Source organism: Solanum lycopersicum, chromosome 5 (genome assembly GCF_036512215.1).
Source record: "Solanum lycopersicum chromosome 5, SLM_r2.1".
Classification (NCBI taxonomy): Eukaryota; Viridiplantae; Streptophyta; class Magnoliopsida; order Solanales; family Solanaceae; genus Solanum; species Solanum lycopersicum.
In genome coordinates, this window is record NC_090804.1 from 67,362,568 (window position 1) to 67,382,603 (window position 20,036).

General features: G+C 31.0%; 1 protein-coding gene across 5 annotated transcripts; it reads right to left on the bottom strand.

The window, feature by feature from the left end:
* Positions 1-422: 422 nt before the first annotated feature.
* Positions 423-10,675, bottom strand: LOC101247427 (scarecrow-like protein 13). Of its 5 annotated transcripts, none has more exons than XM_069298560.1 (3): positions 10,318-10,535; positions 3,901-4,042; positions 423-2,577 (listed from the first exon to the last, which is right to left on the bottom strand). In XM_069298560.1, exon 3 carries the CDS (start codon positions 2,440-2,442, stop codon positions 763-765), a length of 1,680 nt encoding a protein of 559 aa, XP_069154661.1. In that variant the 5' UTR covers positions 2,443-2,577; positions 3,901-4,042; positions 10,318-10,535; the 3' UTR covers positions 423-762. The 5 variants fall into 5 exon arrangements, with proteins under 5 accessions (XP_069154661.1, XP_004239821.1, XP_004239819.1 ...); XM_004239773.5 differs by lacking the exon at positions 3,901-4,042 and adding an exon at positions 7,579-7,687; XM_004239771.4 differs by lacking the exon at positions 3,901-4,042 and having other exon boundaries at positions 10,318-10,675.
* Positions 10,676-20,036: the final 9,361 nt, after the last annotated feature.

The window sequence follows — 20,036 nt, forward strand, 5'->3', positions numbered from 1 at the left end:
CTAAATGGAGAGCCACTGACCTCATTGGTCACGGTTGGCACCCCTTTCGAGTCCAGGCCTTGGCTCCATGAGTTGAACATCGGCTCTGATACCAATAACATTGGGCCCCACTCACACTTGAAAATTAGCTATTTATTGGCTCTGATACCAATAACCTTGGGCCCCACTCACACCCGAAAGTTAGCTATTTCAGATAAGAGAGCGCAAATGATTTGTAGCTCCTTCTATGATGATAGAGACCATGAACTAGATCAGAATCATTCTCAATCCATCTAGCAAAACACTCAAAAGATAAAGAAGTATCGTTCTTTCATGCTCGTTCCAAGCACGAAATGCTATTTGTACAGACAAGAATCCCCTTCGTTACGTTACATGATTCGTTCTTCATATAGATAGATAAAGGATCTACGGGACAACCAAAGAATCAAAACTTGATATGATATTCACTACTATTTTGTAACTGTTTGACACAAGTAGTAAGCCTTGATGCAATTATAGATACAAACTCATAATTCAAAAAAGAGATAAAACATAGAGAGCAAAAGAAGCAAGAACATTTCCAATGTCCAACTTAGTATAGATGTTTTCTGCTAAATCCATGTCCATAAATGTGTAGATGCACAATTCTATTTCAGAGTTCACTATTTCATTTCCAATGTTGTTGACATGTACACGCCTAAGATTTTCGTTTGTCCTACATCTCGTAAAATCAAAAAGGTGTACGAAGATCATGTAGGGAGAGATTTACACCTTAGACGACAGTCATCTCCAAGCTGAAGAAGTCGCTAAAGCTCTGTTCTTCCATCCAAGATAAAGCGCGCCTTTGCTCTCTGCAAGTCGATAATTTGGGCTGAACTCTTTCAACACGCCGTTGATGGCTTCACCAACTGATGGACTCAAGGGGCATGGAGTAAATCCAGCCATTGTAAGTCTCATACTCCACTTTCCAAAAACTTCGTGTCTTTCCACTCTGTCAGCCCCCTCGCATGCTATAATGTTGACAATGTCTCGTGCCACACAATGCGCCTCTGCATTGATCCTTTGCTTGTCATCCCCCGGGCGACCTGCAGCAATTGACTCAAACATTGCGGTGTAGTAATCCAGAGTTTCACGGAATCTTGGAAGGAAAGCAGAAGTGTTGGTGTTGGATTCTTGTTCAACAAGGGTGACTATTTCCGGGGACAAGCTCTTAACCAATCTGAGTAGACGGTCTCGATGGTTTACAGTGGTTACACTCTCGTCTGGCATGTGGTGCAGCACGTACGGGAAGTTAACTGCCAAGGCTTCTCCATGTCTCATTTGAAGGTTTTCTAGATGAACCTCACAGCCCGATATAGCAGCAGCATGGAATTCAAAAGGCACTCCACATGATGCAGCAGCTTTCGCTAGCCTTTCGCCTACTAGGTGAAGTCCACCACCGCGTGCATGAGCTGATTGGGAATCATCAACACCTGTGATGTGGACAGAAGGGGGTCCGCCAGGCCGACGAGCAAGATTTTGCATAAGGAACACCCATTGACTTCCTTGTGCAATTTGAAAATCAATTATATGGATTCTGCTCTCATTCCTCATGGCTTCTTCAATCACAACGTTGGCGGATGTGTAAGCGAATCTGTAGTAGGGGCAGATGTGATAGAGGACTTGCATGTAAGAGATCAATTCTGAACCAGTTGGTTCCTTGCACTTGAGCATTTTGTAGATGTTACTTCCCGAAGAATATATTCTTGCTTTGAGTCCTTCCAACATGTATGCGCTTAATCGTTGCATAGGTTCCCCGGAAACTGATACCTTTTGCTCCAAGACATTCATCAGAGCATCTCTAGCTGTCACATCAGCATCCGATACCTTTTGCTCTAAGACATTCATCTGAGCATCTCTAGCTGTGACTTCGACATCCGATATTGCTTCAGCACACGCAAGAAGCAGCTCTTTCATGTCCAAGCTCGGTGCAATTTCCAATACGCGATTCCACTTTGAAGGTTTTGAGACCTCACCATTGAAAGAACAACTGCTGTCTTCATCAATATCAAAACCAGGCCCTAGCAAATTATTCGCCATCTCCCTTAGCACATGCTTCAGTTCATTCCCATCATTAATTACTGAACACCCGCTCAAAGGTGAACCATAAGTGTTGTCTGAGGAATGGTGCTGATCCGATATGTACGACTGAGAACACTGAGGAGAGAACGGACTCCAGTTGGACGAGACGCTTACAGCAGGAGGCGAATCATAGCTAACGTAACCAGCATCAGGAAGTGAGTCAAGAGTGAAAAACTTATCATTCTGTGTCTGATAAGAGAGCTGTGTCCCCGAGCTGCTAGTATCGCTGGAATTGTTGTTAACTACATGGTAAGGGCTATAATATTGCTCAAAGTTCGCCGTTGGCTGATGGCACAACTTGTGAACTCCGCCTGATGATTGAGGTATCTGGGATGCGCGCATATTGGGATCAGTCACGCACTCTCTTCAAATTGGCTAAAATGCTGAACAACTGCTCCAAGCTAACGAAGTCTCTTCGTTAAAAGTAGTCACAAAGTCTCAGAAGCTTTCAGCAGATACGTCGAATGTCATAACCAACTGCCAAAAAAAATCATGAATCAGTATACTTGATGAAACTAGAATTTGGTAAAATGCAGTAAGGCTAACAGGAGACTCCTACTAAAAGAACCACGAAGCTTTTTCAAAGAACAAAAATGTAAAATCTCAACGTATACCAGACGGAAAAGGACACACCAACACAAGTAAGAAGGCATCCACATCCTCTTATCACAGTGTATGAATCAGAAGTGTCAGCAAAATAACAAATTTCTATAGACCGACAGTGTAAAAAAGAACTTACGCCAAACAAATAGTGAGATCTGTAACCTCAAGAAAAGCCTGCTACAACATCTTAAAATACACAGCCACCTTAAAGTCAGTGTGGTGTTAAATCCAATAAACAGATACAACAACCAGCACGAAGACAATGGACAGTTTCATACAATCAAAACATCACAAACTCCACAGAGATTTATATTTCACGTTCTACGGCCCTTCACCAAATAAAATACACGTATGGCGATATGAACAGAAGTGAAAAGAATAAAATTACACACACACACAGTGGGGGAAGGACAATCTTTACCTCTAAACCAGAATGTGAAATTAGTCAGACATATTAAGGAAAGAACAAATGATAAAACAAAAGGCAATAATTAATGAAGTTGGTTTTAGATGCCAAATTGAGGGAAACAGAATTGGATAAAGATAAAATGTAACAAACTCACATCCAGAAAAGAAAAAGAAAGACAGCTAATAAAGATAAATTCATTATCATTATCTGTAACTTCTAAATAAAGTAATTAAAAAAAATAATATTAAATGAAGTGACAAAATTACCAAAGATTCACAAGCTTATCAAGAAAAGTATTAAAAATTCAAAACAAGTTCATTAGTCATTCCTTCATATGTATACTTAGAAATGGAAAAGTATACTAGAAAGAACCAATTGTCAGATATCTGAATAATTGCTAGCCTAACATCAAATTTCCATAAAATAGAGAGACAAAAAAAAGATCTTCAAATTCACAACCACCCCCCCTGCACCCTGCACCCTCCCTCCCCCCCCACCCACCCACCCACCAAAAAAGATATATATATATATATATATATATATATATATATATATATATATATATATATGAAATAGACGAAAAAGACGAACTTGGGATATTCAGATCATGAATTACTGAAAAGTTAATCAATACAGTAATGACTTTAACATGTGGGATCAATTTTATGTTAACTTAAGGGAAATTAGCAGATTCAAAAGGAGGAGGAAAAGGCTGAAAAGACAAAAACTATTTTCATGAAATTGAAAACAACATATCCATCCAACAAATGTAGAACATTTTCTCATACCCTGAAGAAGAAACAAGAATCGCCTACTCGGGGGGGCAGATCTACAGGACCATTCATTGGAAAATAACACTTATTTCTTCATGCATATATATAGATAATCAACCACAAACTCCTCGATGAAAATCCTACCTCCATCACCGGACTACACAGAAGACAAAAACCTCTTACTCCCAACTTTAAGAGCAAGAAGACACAAAAAGATAGGAAGCAAATAATCAGGCATCAAATCATGGATCGTCTCTGCCACAAGCCAAAAGAGAGAACAAAAAAGAGAAACTTCAAATAATCAGCTTCATATACACAAAAGTCACAGAAAATTTCCATTCAAAAAGCAAAGAAGAAACCTTTAATTGTCAAGATTAAAACAGAAAGTTAATTAAACGATAAACAAAGTTAAGAACTTGCATTTCATAGGAAGTTAAACCACTACTTAGACAAACCAAAACTCTACAAAAAATTATATCTAGTACTAATAGTCAAAGGGAAAGAATCAAATAACCTTAAAAAAATACAAGTCTTTTTGATGAATTCAAGATTTTGTTACCAGAGAGAATTTTGTTTTCTGCTAAATATCATCTCTGAGAGTTTGGGTGCTTCTTATATAGGGCTGGTTTCTTGGAGATAATTACTTGAACTTGCCCTCCCGCATTATTGTAGATCACAGTTTGTTGGCAACACGTGGGAAGTGTCTCTGTTCCTACTCATAGTCTATTTCTTCATGTTTTTCCCCTGTCAGTTCACACTATTCTTTCCAAGTAGAGTGAAATGACTACTCTAGTTTTTATTTTGGCTAGTGTTTTGCCACGTGCAACGCACGCGTATGCGAAGCATGTCATATAGTTTTCTAAAAACACCTTATTTGAATAGTCGTCCCGTCAGTTCACAATATTCTTTCCAAGTAGAGTGAAATGATTACTCTAGCATTTATTTAGACTACTATCTCGGCAGGTGCGTGCACGTGTATGCTGAATCATGTCACATAATTTCTAAAAATGCCTTCATGTTTTGCGATCAGTAAGTTTGAGACCTGCTGGCTGCTACAACATGTTAAAATACACAGCTACTGTAAAAACTGTGCAGTGTAAAATACAATAAACAGATATCACAAACAGCACGTGGTAGCTGTCATTCTTTTAGATTAGTTTCTCAGCACGTGTGTCGCACGTGTATGTCGAATTATATCATATAGTTTTCATTAAAAAAGCAAAAAAAAAAAAAACTTTTGACTTTCAAAATTAAAACAGAAATTTAATTAAGCCATTAACAAAGTTAAGAACTTGCATTTAATTGGCAATTAAATGATTAAATCACTACTCAGACTAATCAAAACTCCATACAAAATCAAAAACTAGCCAGTACAAAGAGTCAGAGAAACAAGAATCAAAGAACCTTCAAAAGATTTGAGCCTTTTTTATGAAGAAGCAAGAATCAAATCAAATGGTATTACAAATATTAAGAAAATCCGAGTCTTTCTGATGAATTCAAGAATTTTTATTCCAGAGAGACTTGTTTTCTGCGAAGTACAAGTGAAAATTGAAGAAATGGTCTCTGAGAGTTTTGGGTGCTTCTTATATAGGGCTGGTTTCTTGGAGATAACTACTTGAACTTGCCCTCCAGCAATATTGTAGATCACAGTCTGTTGGCAACACATGGGAAGTGTGTCTATTCCTACTCATAGTCTATCTGTTCATGTTTTTTTCCCTTGTCAGTTCACACTGTCCTTTCCAAGTAGAGTTAAATGACTACTCTAGTTTTTATTTAGGCTACTGTTTTGGCACGTGCACGCACGGGTATGCAAAGCATGTCATATAGTTTTCTAAAAACACCTTCTCTGTATAGTCGTCTGTCAGTTCACAATATTCTCTCCAAGTAGAGTGAAATGATTACTCTTGCATTTATTTAGACTACTAGTTTCTCGGCACGTGCGTGCACGTGCATGCTGAATCATATCATATAATTTTCTAAATTTGCCTTCATGTTTTGAGATCAGTAACTTTGAGACCTGCTGACTGCTATAACATGTTAAATACAAAGCTATTGTAAAAACAGTGCATTGTCAAATACAATAAACAGATACCACACACAGCATGTCGAGCCTATTATCATTCATCTAGGTTCAAATACCATAAAGACAATGGACAGTTCATCAAATCAGAACATCACAAACTGCATAGAGATTTATATCTCACATTGTAGGGCCAGTCATTCACCAAAATACTACGCCTATGTCGATATGAACTGTGGTAAATATGATGAAACAACAGACACACACAGTGGGGAGAAAGACATTCCTTACCTCTTCAGAAGTAGACCTCTAATTCGTCAGACATATCAAGGGAGGAACAAAAGGGAGGAAAAGTGATAATCTATGAAGTTGGTTTAGGTACCTGATTGAGGGAAGACTCTATTGAAAAGATAGAAAAGAGCAAGCAAAGATGCCGCCTAATGCACTACAAGATTAATTCAATATCTTCAACTACTAAATGAAGTAAAAAATGAAAATTAATGCTTGTATCAATAGTCAAAGAGAGACGAGAACAAAAAGAATCTTCAAAAGATTTGAGTCTTTTTTTATGAAGAAGAAAGAATCAAGCTAAATGGTATTACATACCCTACAAATATCAAGTTTTTTTATGAATTCAAGATATTTTTTCCAGAGAGACACTTGTTTTCTGCTAAATACAAGAGAAGATTGAAGAAATGGTCTCTGAAAGTTTTTGGTGCTTGATATATAGAACTGGTTTCTTGGAGATAACTACTTGAACTGCCCCTCCACCAATATTGTAGACACACTGCCGGGGAAGTGTCTATTACTAGTCATAGTTTATTTGGTCATTTCCCCAGTCAGTTCACAATATTCTATCCAAGTCGAGTGCAATGATTATTCTTGTCTTTATTTTAGATTAGTTTCTCAGCACCAGTGTCACATGTAAGTCGAATCATGTCATGTAGTTTTCTTTCAAAAAGCAAAAAACAACCTTTGATTTTCAAGATTGAAATATAAATTTAATTAAGCCATAAACAAAGTTAAGAACTTGTATTTAATAGGCAATTAAATGATTAAATCACTACTTAGACGAATCAAAACTCCATACAAAATCAAAAACTAGCTAGTACCAAGAGAAACAAGAATCAAAGAACTTTCAAAAGATTTGAGCCTTTTTTATGAAGAAACAACAGTCGAATCAAATTGTATTACAAATCTTAAGAAGATCCTAGTCTTTTTGATGAATTCAAGATTTTTAATTCCAGAGAGACTTCCGTTTTCTGCTAAATACAAGAGAAGATTGAAGCTATGGTTTCTGAAAGTTTTTGGTGCTTGTTATATAGTCAAACAAAGGGATCATTTCTTGGTGAATCTAATTGAACTGCCCCTCCACCAATATTGTAGCCTACAGTTTGATGGCACCACATGGGAAGTGTCTATTCCGCGGTGAGAGACTGAAACGATTATTCTTGTTTTAATTTACGCTAGTTTCTCAGCACGTGTGTTGCACGTTTATGCAGAATCATGTCATATATTTTTGAAAAATATTATCTTTACTTCACAGACTTAGGAAACTTAGAGACAGCATACTAGTATAGCACCTGTTGACTTGTATGCCAAATCATGTCACATGGTTTTCTTTGTGCACATATATAGATAATAAACCACAAACCCCTAGATGAAAATCCTACCTCCGCCACCGAACTACTCAAAAGACAAAAACCTCTTACTCCAACATTAAGAGCAAGAAGACACAAAAAGATAGGAAGCGAACAATCAGCGCCAAATCATGGATCGTCTCTGCCACAAACCAAAAGGAAAAGAACAAAACGAGAAACTTCAAATAATCAGCTTCATATACACAAAAGTCACAGAAAATTTCCATTCAAAAAGCAAAGAAAGAAGAGACCTTTAATTTTCAAGATTAAAACAGAAACTTAATTAAACGATAAACAAAGTTAAGAACTTGCATTTTGTAGGAAGTAAAATCACTAAATAGACTAATCAAAACTCCATAAAAAAAATTAAAATCTAGCTAGTACCAATAGTCAAAAGGGAAAGAATCAAAGAACCTTAAAAAGATTGAAGTCTTTTTGATGAATTCAAGATTTTGTTTCCAGAGAGAATTTTGTTTTCTGCTAAATACAAGAGAAGATTGAAGATATCACCTCTGAGAGTTTTGGGTGCTTCTTATATAGGGCTGGTTTCTTGGAGATAACTACTTGAACTTGCCCTCCCGCAATATTGTAGATCACAGTTTGTTGGCAACACGTGGGAAGTGTCTCTATTCCTACTCATAGTCTATGTGATCATGTTTTTTTTCCCTTGTCAGTTCACACTATTCTTTCCAAGTAGAGTGAAATGGCTACTCTAGTTTTTATTTAGGCTAGTGTTTTGGCACGTGTGTGCACGTGTATGCGAAGCATGCCATATAGTTTTCTAAAAACACCTTCATGTTTTGAATATTTGTATAGTCGCCCCGTCAGTTCACAATATTCTTTCCAAGTAGAGTGAAATGATTTTTTTTGAAACTTCCAAGAAGAGTGAAATGATGAAGGTGTTATTAGAAAATTATATGACATGATTTAGCATGCACGTGCATTCACGTGCCTAGAAACTAGTAGTCTAAATAAATGCAAGAGTAATCATTCCAAGTAGAGTGAAATGATTACTCTTGCATTTATTTAGACTACTAGTTTCCGGGCACGTGAATGCACGTGCATGCTATCCATACGATCTTTAACTTTACAGATTGGGAAACGTCGAAATAATATTATAATCTTGCACGTGCACGTGTATGCCGAATCATCTCATATCTTTATTTTATTCATGAGCAATTTTTCTAATTCACAAGCAATCAAATTTTCGTAATGAAGTGTTAGCAATATCAGCGACAAACTCACAACCAAATTTCTAACAAATACAGAAAATTTAAACCCTTCCGAAAAAATTGGTAACACAGACTAGAAATCCTTAATGTTAAAATGTTTTCTCATACCATGAAGAAGAAACATGAATGACCACTACAGGGTCAGAGCTAGAGAGCCTTTATCATTATTTTTTATTGTATGTATACAGTAGATGATGAAACTTTGGCGAAAATCCCATCTGCGTCACTAAACTACTCAAAAGACAGAAAAAATTTACTTTACAGGTGTAAGAGCAGAATTGACATATAAAAAGATATGAATCAATATCGACATCCATCTTACCGACCAAACATAAAGATCAAGAATAATTGACATAAGCAAAAGATAGGAATCAATATTGACATCCATCTTATCGACCAAACATAAAGATCAAGAATAATTAACATAAGCAAAAGTGGGGAATCAATACTATGGGACCAATATCAATATCTCTCTTACCGACCAACATAAAGAGCGAGATTTAGCATATACATAAAGAGGAATTAAAAAAAGGTTCTAACAAGGAAAATTTTAAAAATACAAGAACGTCACACCTAAGATTTGAACACGCAATACACTAAAAGCTTCCTAATTCAAAGGGGATTAAAATTTACTCTATTCGCATGGTATATTCTTCCAACTAACAGGAATTAAATGAACCCCTTCTGAGTCCTGATCATGTAGCTCCCTCTCTGCCCCACCCCACAAACAAGAGCAGATGCAGCACACAAAAGTACGAGTTCATTTCAACCCCGTAGCTTTGGCTTAAACCTTATATATGCGTTAAAATATTCACTATACAAGTACAAGTGATAAATTTCAAATGCAGTAAATCAAACAGATTGTCATAAAAAATTGAACTTCAACCCATAAATTCAAATCTCAAATCCGCCTTCACCCACACACCACAAAAGGACTTCAAATGAACAGCTTCATATATACAAAAGTCACAGAAACTTATCATCCAGAACTGTAAGCAAAGGACAAACCTTTGATTTCAAGACTAACTTAATTAAACCATAAACAACGCCAAAAGCTTGCATTTAACTAATAACTCCATTATAAATCAAATAAATTGAGATAAAAATTCAAACTTTGAACACATAAAGTTCAAATCTTGAATCGCCCCACCAACCAAAAAAAGGGAAAACAAGAGTAACTCCATTATAAATCAAATAAATTGAGATAAAAATTCAAACTTTAACACATAAAGTTCAAATCTTGAATCCGCCCCACCAACCAAAAAAAGGGAAAACAAGAGTAACTCCAAACTTCATATATATAGAAACATAAAATTTCCATTCAAGAAAGTAAAAGCAAAGAACAAACCTTCCATTCAACTAAACACAAAATTAATCAAAACTCATAAACAAAGTCAAGAACTTACACATAATAAGCAATTAAATCACCAATTAGACTAATCAAAAGCTCCATACAAAATCAAACAACACCAACTACAAATAGTCAAATAAAATCAAGATTTAAGAAACCCAATAAACAAAGCAAGATAAGAAAACAAACCTCATAAAAAAGATTGAATCTTTTTGATGAATTCAAGATCTTTTTTCCAAATGGACTTTTCTTTTTCTGCCAAATACAAGAGAAGAAGGGGAAAAAAGGGGTCTTCTGTTTTATGATGACTGAAGAAATGAAAGTGTATTGACAATTTTTTATGCTTATTATACAGTCAACAAACAAATTAATTGAAAAAATCTACAATAAAGAGAGAGAAAAAAGTTGTGATGAAATATAAAGAGCTGGTTTCTTGGAGATAACTACTTGAAAAAAAAAGTGTAGACCATAGTTTGATGACACCACGTGGGAAGTGTCAATTCCTAGTCATTGTTTATTTGCTCCTTTTTTTTTTTCACATCACTTCATAATATCTTTTCCGAGTATTTGCGTTGCACGTATATATCAAATAAATAATTATGTATAAAATTACTAATTAATAATGAAGTATAAGTTTGAGTACATACGATAGACATTTAAAATTGATAGCAATTTTTACATAAACATTATAGTTATTTTGATATTTTTGTTGACTCATCAATTATGTAAAAAATATATAATTCGTCGATAAAATATCGAAATAACGAATTAAATGAAAATGTGACATTTGAATTTAAAATAATGGTTAAAATTTGAATTTATAAGTTCAGCTTTTTTTTTCGATCAATTTATAATATTTTTTTTAGTAGAGTGAAATTATTATTTTTATTTTATTTGGATAAATTTTCAACATGTATATTGTATTTGCATGTATATGTTTGAATAATAGACTTATATATAAAATTAATAGTAATAAAGCATACGTTTATGTAGATAATTAAAGTCGATACGAAATTTGAGATGAATATCTCAAATAAGATTACTGTCACTAAAAGACATATGGTGAGTTTAATTCTAATATTTTGACACTTTGTAATGATTTAACCAAATATATAAAAAGTGTGTAAATATATTGACTGCGAATTAAATAAAGACATGTGATATTTTAAGAGTTACAAATGAATTATGAGGTTTATCTCCTACCCTGTCAATTCATAATACGTTTTATAAGTAGAGTGAAACGATTAAATTTTGTTTTTATTTAAATTGGTTAGTTGTTAACACGTTTGTTACATGCATATGTCGAATAACTGATCAAGTACAAAATTAATTGTAATAAAATACATATTTTTACAACAGTTAAAGATGTATATAAATATTTAAAGTTGACACGAAATTTAATATTTGTATTATCATTTAAACATTTGCAATAGGTCCAAACTATGTTGTTTTGACACTTTCACCAATCCAATTAAATATGTAAAGATGTAAAATATGCACTCTAAGAACATAGTAAAATAGTAAATTAAATAAACACACGTAGTATTTAAATTTGAATGAACGTGATTAATTTTTTCTCTGTCATCTTATTAAAATGATTTTTTTTAAAAAGACAATCCCAACATAATTTTTATCTTTGAATCAAATAATCTCATGATATGGTATAAAATATAATCATATTTTTCTTTTATATATAAATATATATATGAAATAGAAACTAGAAAAAAAAAAGTATCACATATTTATTAGGAGCCAATTTTGACTTATGGCTTTCTATTTATTATTAATAATTAGAAAAATTGAAACACTATACTAGAAATTGCCAATTGGTGATCCTATGTCTAAAAAATTGACTTGTATGCTTCACTTAGCTACCACTAAATAACCAAAACGACAAGTGAAAGATTTGTATTTTTCAAGTGTATTTGGTTGAATTTATAAATTAGTCAAACTAATTTATGCTATAAATAATATTTTAATATTTGCATGTTCGATAGATACTATGAGTAATTGTAGTTAAAAATTATAAATTATTGATTTTATTTTTAATTTATGATTTTACAGTTTCTAATTTTTATTTTTGTTTCTAAATATAACCTCTAACTATATTTCTATTATATTTCGTCAATAATATCTTTTTTTTTTAAATGTAAAAACACTTCTATATTTATATTTTTTGTAAATGGTGTAAAGCATATTTCAGTCGGAAAAAATCTTTATATTAAATATATTAACCACTTATTATAAAATTAAATATTAATTAGGAGTTATAGCTTTTACAAAAGACTGTTATACTTATTATATATTCTGAATAAATTATAGTCATATAAATATAAGAGAATATTTTTTTTTAGATAGATTTGAGTCAAGTTAAGATTTATGAAATCCACTAAATTCATACATAAACTTATAGTTCCTTTCTAATCTTATTAATCTATTTTGTTCAAAATCTCTAAATATAATGATATCGTCGAGTGTATATTAAATCATCAAAATTTTAGCATTACATGCGGACAACGGATCTGTTTATAGAGACAAAACGCCTATTGCGCTTACCATCCACCTCCAAACACCTGTCTACGACCTTGGTATTGATACCACTTATTAGATCAAGCACTTAGCAGTTATCATCATGTCAAAAGTTATAGCTGACAGCAAAGACGTAATTTTATTTCTTAACTAAATTTATCAAGCAAGTATCATATATAATCATGATTCCGATCTAATCCACTCAGTTTCTCGCGGACTTTGCCATAGACAAGATATATGACGTTACTCGTAAATAAACATAACGTGCATTTAATTTGTAAACATAATACATAAAAGTAATTAGAGAATCGAAACTATAGGGAAATTGCGTACGCAAGTTATAAATGGCAAATAACGTAATAAAACGTAGAAGTAAGGGTAATATATTATGTACTGCCGACAAAGAAGACCGCGTTTGGATTTGTTTTTATTTGCAAAATGTTTGGTTCTAATTTCCTAGAAGGTGGAAACAAACATTAAAATACACATGTTTTTAATCAACTTCATTTATTAAAATAATTAGTTGTTTGAATTACTTTTTCGGTCTAATATTAGTTGTCATATTTTATTTTTAAAATTATAATTTAGCGTTCTTCATATATGATCACAGTAAAAAAAAATACTTCGATCATTTTAATATGCGTATCGTTTTAAAAATTTAAGATAAAAAATAATTATTATTTTAATTATTTCATAATTAAAAAATTGCTTACTTTTTCTTTAATAGTGTTTGATTCTTTATTTTTTTTAAATAAATAAGGATAACTTAATAAATTATATCTTCTATTTATGATTTTTTTGAGTGTAAAATAAATTAAAGCAATATAGAATTGTGATGCAAGAAGTAGCTTCTAAGAGACTAAAATGTGATGATAATGACATGGAGACATTAATGTATCTTCCATGTTCTTTCTCTTATACTATATATATAGTATATTGTGTATATATAGAGTATATTTGCCTTTTTTTTAGCATTACTCCCAAGTTATTTCCTTTGTCATTTTCATCCCCTTTCTTTTAAGTCATTCTAATTTCTTTTTTTAAGTGGAGGGATCAGTCATGATATAGAAGGTTCCAAGTATATACAATTGTTTATTTTATTTTTCATGTGTTGTTTTATGTTCCTTTGGAGTCAGACTAATTTAATTTTATGTCAGAAAAAACGAGGACATGTCCCAAGCTTAAAAGTCTTACTTGGGATAAATTCTCTATTAGTAATTTTCTTTTTGAAATTTAAATTTTAAATTTCTGATTATGAAGAAAAATGATCATAAAATTGTACACTAATGACTAGAAACTAGTGGTGCCCATAAAATTTTGTGAATGATATATAGTTATTGTTACATTCTACTAATTTAAGTTATATATATTATGATTGAATAATTGACCATATCTTAAAAGACAAATCATGTTGAATACATAGCTAAAATTGAAACTTTTGACCCCAAAATAATTAATTTCCCTGCTAAAGAAGTCCAAGTATATATCATTTTCAAATTGATTTCACTAATGCTAAACAAGTCCAAGTGGAACCATGAGAATTGGCATGGGCACTTACTTATACATTTCATTTTCATATATTTATTTATTTATCGATGTTTAATATCTGTTTTAAAATTTGATTAATGAGATTATCATTTCTAAAGTCCATTTGATTGAAGTATTTCTTTTCAAAAAGACTTGTCGATATCTGTCACTTAAAATAAAAGTCTCTAATTGCAAGAAATTCGATCTCTTATAATTCATTGTACCACATTCTTCTATAGCCTTATACTTTTCAATTAATCAGTCATATGTCACGGACTTCTCGAATCGGACAATACTCCGTGCGGCACTTGACGGTCTACTCACGATTCTTGCACGATCTTGTAGACTCAAGTAAGTCTTCCTCTACTTGGATCGCTAAGAGAACTTAGAAAGAGAAAACAAAGACAGAATTTGGAAGAATGGACTAGTATATTATTAGTCAATGAATTGTTGGATGCTTTACAAAATACAATGACCCTACTATTTATACTACTCTAACCACTAAGAGTAAATAAATACAACTATACAAGCCCCTATGTTCATGCACTCAAGGCATGACTCCTAAGTCTTCCAAAAAGGGACTCCTAGCCTTGACTAGTCTGCCCCACGTTCTGCCAAGCCTCTCCAAGGCTTGAAACTGCCGCCCCATTGATTGTTGTAACAGCTGAAACTGCTGAAACGGTTGCCCCTCCAACTGCTGCCTACCCCTTTGCCTGCTGGCCTGCTTGGGCAGTCTGCCCCTTGCGCCTGCTGCTGGCTGCCTGGACGGGTCGCGATCTGCCGGGGTATCTGGCGGGTCGTGACACATAGCTATTAAGATATTTATTTCTTCTTCAAAATAATTTTTTTTTTGTTGGGTAATATTTACTAGGAAAAAAATAAAAGTAAAAAATGAAACCTTTTGATGTTTAGAAGGCTTATATGTAATTTGACATTTTTTTAGATTTCTTTAGAAGTTTGAATCAATTTAGAAATCAATCTAACTTTTTTTTATACTCGCCTTTTATAATGGACGTTACAATGTAGAAATTAAAAAAAAAAAGTAAGAAAAGTTCACAACTTTGTTTATTTATTTTGGTGATAATGACTATAATTGAAGACGAGCAATGTTTCATGTAATTTAGCAGATTGACATAATTATGTAGGATATATTAACAATATACAAGAAGGAAAACATTTATGTTAAATAGTATAATGTAGCAATAAAAGTAAAACGATAACTAAAAGCCAATGTGAAACCTTTCGTGATATCTAAAAGACAAATAGATTTTACAAATTTATCTCTTGAGTTACATCATCATTAAGTCTAGAGGTCATGTAACGTATATGTTTATTTTATGTCTTATAAGGTTTTAATTTTCTTATATTTCTTGTTAAGAAGTGAGATTTGTCTGAGATATAATTTGTATTATATTTTCAAAAGTCGGTCAATCATTCTCTTTAATTTGACCATGTCAATCCTCTCTCTCATATAAATCTGTCTAGCACCATCACTAAGGCGAACATCCGACGTTAATATCATATCTGTCTCAACTCAAAAACATACATATATCACGTATTATTTATTTTATAAAAAAAATATTTCATGTGTTACAAAATTATCGTGCCATATATATATATATATATAATTAACTTGTATTACGATACATATTTTATAAAACTTCACTTTTCTTTTCTATGAATTTGGATGTAAAAATTTACCTAAATTATCACATACAAAAGTTAATTAATAACTTGACTCATCATGATGTAGAACATGCTATGCAAAAAAAAGAAAAAAGTGACCATATTATATAATTTTAATTTGATGGGTAAAATATTTAAAAGCGATCGCATTGATATTCTCTCTAGCTCTTTTTCACTAGTGGGGAATTTCCATTAAACCTTTTTTGTCCTATTAAAAGATATGAAATAAATTATTTAGTCATAAAGAATTTATGTTGGATTTTGGTGTATTTTTTTCGATCCTTTATTTCGTCATATTTCTAATAACATATGTAATTACAATATATCAATTGTTAATGAACTTTTTTTACGAAATTTCAGGAAAATGATCTAATCATGAAGATGGTATTTTATCATGATGTCGAGTTCTAAATTTTTGTAAATTCCTTTTATGTTATCAAATTCTATTCCTGCCATATTATTTCAAAAACAAGGAGTTGAACCGTCACTTGACTGTAAAAAGATCGAGTCATAAGAATTTATTTTCTAAATTTCTTACTTCAAATTTCGTAAAAATCAATTCAAACTTTATCAAAATTTAATATAAATCTCGAACGCGATAAAGAAATCAAAAACAATTCTCATTTGTACCAAATTCTAGCCTGTGGATTAAGTGTTTTTTTTCAACCAATGGTTTTTAATTTAATACTAGGTGCTCCATGTACAATATATTATTAAATAATAACAATCCTACTATTATTTTTTAATATCAAGTGGAAACTAGTTTATTAATTAAGTCACTAACCACTAATATATCCACTATTTTTCAACAAATTGATGAGATAAGCTTTGATTTTTGAGTACATGACCAGTCCACTAATTGAAGAAATTAAATTATGTATTCCGTCAAATTATTTTTTTATTAATTAAATACTATGTTTAAATCATAATTTACTAAATTATTTCTATTTTTCCCCTCACCTTATTATTCCTATTAATTAGAAAATGAATGTTATTAGATTAAGATTCTAATCAACTTCATTTAAAAATTGATAGATCTATGATCATCTTTAGTTGACACAATATCTAAATCATGCTATATTATTTAAGAAAAAAACATTCTATTATTTATTTTAATTTACAGAAAACTCGTGTGAGATTAAATGAATCAAGATTTTGTCATTATTTTTGAATTGATTATTTATTTATTATATTGTTGCAAAAATTTAATTAGTGACTTAACTTAAGTGCCATCACTTTCTCCTTTACTTTTATTCTTTTTGGACGTGTAAGCTCAATCCTTTTCTCCTTTTGCCTTTTTAGACCTATTTTTCTCCATTTAACAACTACTCTTTATTAATATAATAAATAATAATAATAACTTTACTTTAATTTTTTTTTAATGATAACTTGTTCAAGGGAAAATAAACGTTTCCACTATATATACTTTTACTAAAGGTAAATAGTAAGCATGCAAGTTCTTAGAATGAGACCTAACTCTTGCATGAAAGTAAGATAATTCGTGTATCGAGCTATTTTTTTTAACTGTTAAATTGAATATAAGACTATTAGCAAACAACATAAATATCACTAGTTTATGATCTAATTATGTTTAGTTTTCAAAATTATCTTTCGTACTACGTTAACTTTGCCAGATATATGTATCTTACGGCAGCACTCAGATACATGTGATTCATATTAGATTCATATTAGGTGTGATTTGTTCGAGAAACATTGCATGGAAGCATGATTCACATTTATCTAGGATACAATTTCGTTCACCTCTCTCATATCTCGCTTGTCTCTGTACTATGAGTAAATGTTTGTGAAATATGTTGATTCCCTCGCTCGCCTCTCTTCGATCCCTATGTATCTATATTTTAAAATTGATCTGATATCAAAGATACATGTATATATGTATGTATCTAACTTAAAATATATGATATACTAGTGTATCTAAGTTGAAATTTGATTTTAAAAAAATATTAATCAGAAAAATAATATTTAATTATTTCAAACTATAAAGTGAATTAGTATTTATGGTCGGAACTTTCGTATAATTAGATAGTCTTTCCTAAAAATTAGTATTGGGCCCAAACAATGTCATACATTGGGCTGACTTGCATTTGATTACCCAGGATTATTAGGCCCAATAAAACCTTATTGGGCCAACGGTAGGGGGTCCGTCGATGGGTGATTTGCATAAATAGGATCTTGGGGCTATCATTTAAATTTTGGCCTCTTTAAAAGAATGTGCAAAACTAGCCATTTTGCAATGATTTGAATGGGAAAGTCTTAGAGATTAAAGGTAACTCTATCAGATTAAAGATAACTCTTATCTTTAACGGAAAAATACTTAGAATAAATATATTTTAATAAATAATTATTGATTTTAACAATACCCTTTATTTATTATCATTTATATTAATACTATGATAAATCTGTAATATGTGTCAAAAGTAAATAATGTATGCAATATATATGTATTATAATAATTTTAAAATATATTTCGTGTTTGTTTGATAAAAAAATGACACATTGTATTAAAATGTGTGATAAAATGTATTATTATAAAACTTGAACTATATGTATAATATGTATTAAAATTATATTATAACTGTAATAAAAGTGAAAAAAATATTATTACTATAAATGATAAATGTTTTCTTAATATAATATATTTATATAAGTTTCGCAACTTTAATTCGAGTAAATTGAATGAATTGAGTTTATATTTCATATAAAAAGAAAATGTAAAAGATAAATAAAAAACTTAAACTAAATTGAAATAAACAAAACAAGCCTCTTGTATTTTGATTTGTTTATATATATATTGAGCAAACTGACATAGAGTTTAATAGGTTATGTTTTTAGTTTGTGATATTTAAATTTTAAATTCGTCTTTTGCTTATTAGGTATATATTTGCATGTATATTTAGTTTAAGTTATATGTATTAACAATATAATATAATGAAATTATATATAATTAAATATTAATTTTGTAAAATCTAGTATTCTTTTTGTCTCAATATATACATGGTGAACCTTCGTATTTTCAGTTTTGCAAAGAATTATATAACTATTTAGAAATAATTTAATTTAAAAAATTCATTTTGCATTCAATGAGAGTTTATTTAGACCATGAATTTAAATATTCTTCTTTTTGTATTTTTTTTCTTAAACTTCATATCAATATCAAATACTATTACATAAATTAAAATAAAACAAGAAATTAATAGGCAATTACAAGTTGAAATTACATCGATAGTATAACATTTTTTTTCTTATATTATCCAATTCATATAACCTAATAATTTTTTTTAATCTTTTTTAATATTAAGTGCACGCGTTGTCTACTCTCAACAAACACACTTTATTTACTTTTTTCAAAGCAAAACATTCCAAGAAAATACTTGTAACTTGTCATTTTGCTCATGTTTTGGAAAAAAATAAATAAAGAATATAATATATAGATAATCAAGAAAATAATATACCAATCATAGAACATTATCATTTTTCCTTAATCAAAAGTTTTGATTCAAACTTTTGAAGCGGAATAAATCTTATTATTAGGAGCTCGAAAAATGAGTTCTACAATACGTAAACTTTAATAAAATAATCTCTACATGACTATATTCTATCAAATTTCAAAACAAATATCGAAGATCGAATAACACATCAATAATATAAACATAACAATAGTATATGCAGCTTTCATATTTGCATGCCACTACCATCCAATTACTTAAAGACAAAACCCCAAAATTTGGGATTAGGTAGGCAAGAAAGAATGTTTGGTTTTATTTTTATTATTTTTTTTATATATTATTAAAAAAAAAAAGCAAAGCTATATAGCTTATATATAGGGAGAAAGAATGTTATTAAATTGTATTTTAGTATAAGTAAGGAATCATGGACTCCTATGATAATTCCCACTTCTATTTGCTTGTCATTTTATGCTTTATTTTCTCCTCCAAACACTACCTTCCAATGTTTACAATAACTAGAAATAAAAGTTTCATATACTACAAATTAAAGCTATTTTAAGCATAGAAACAAGAAAAAAGGTAAATAAAAAGAGAAATAGTTTAACATTTATACATACCTAGAAGATAATTATTATAGGCGTAGATGCATAATTTAAACGTACGATAAGTTCAATTTTTTAAATACATATTAAAAGATCA

Bases quoted from the DNA above. Each gene is read 5' to 3' on its own strand.
- LOC101247427 (XM_004239771.4), bottom strand. From the start codon at position 2,442: ATGCGCGCATCCCAGATACCTCAATCATCAGGCGGAGTTCACAAGTTG.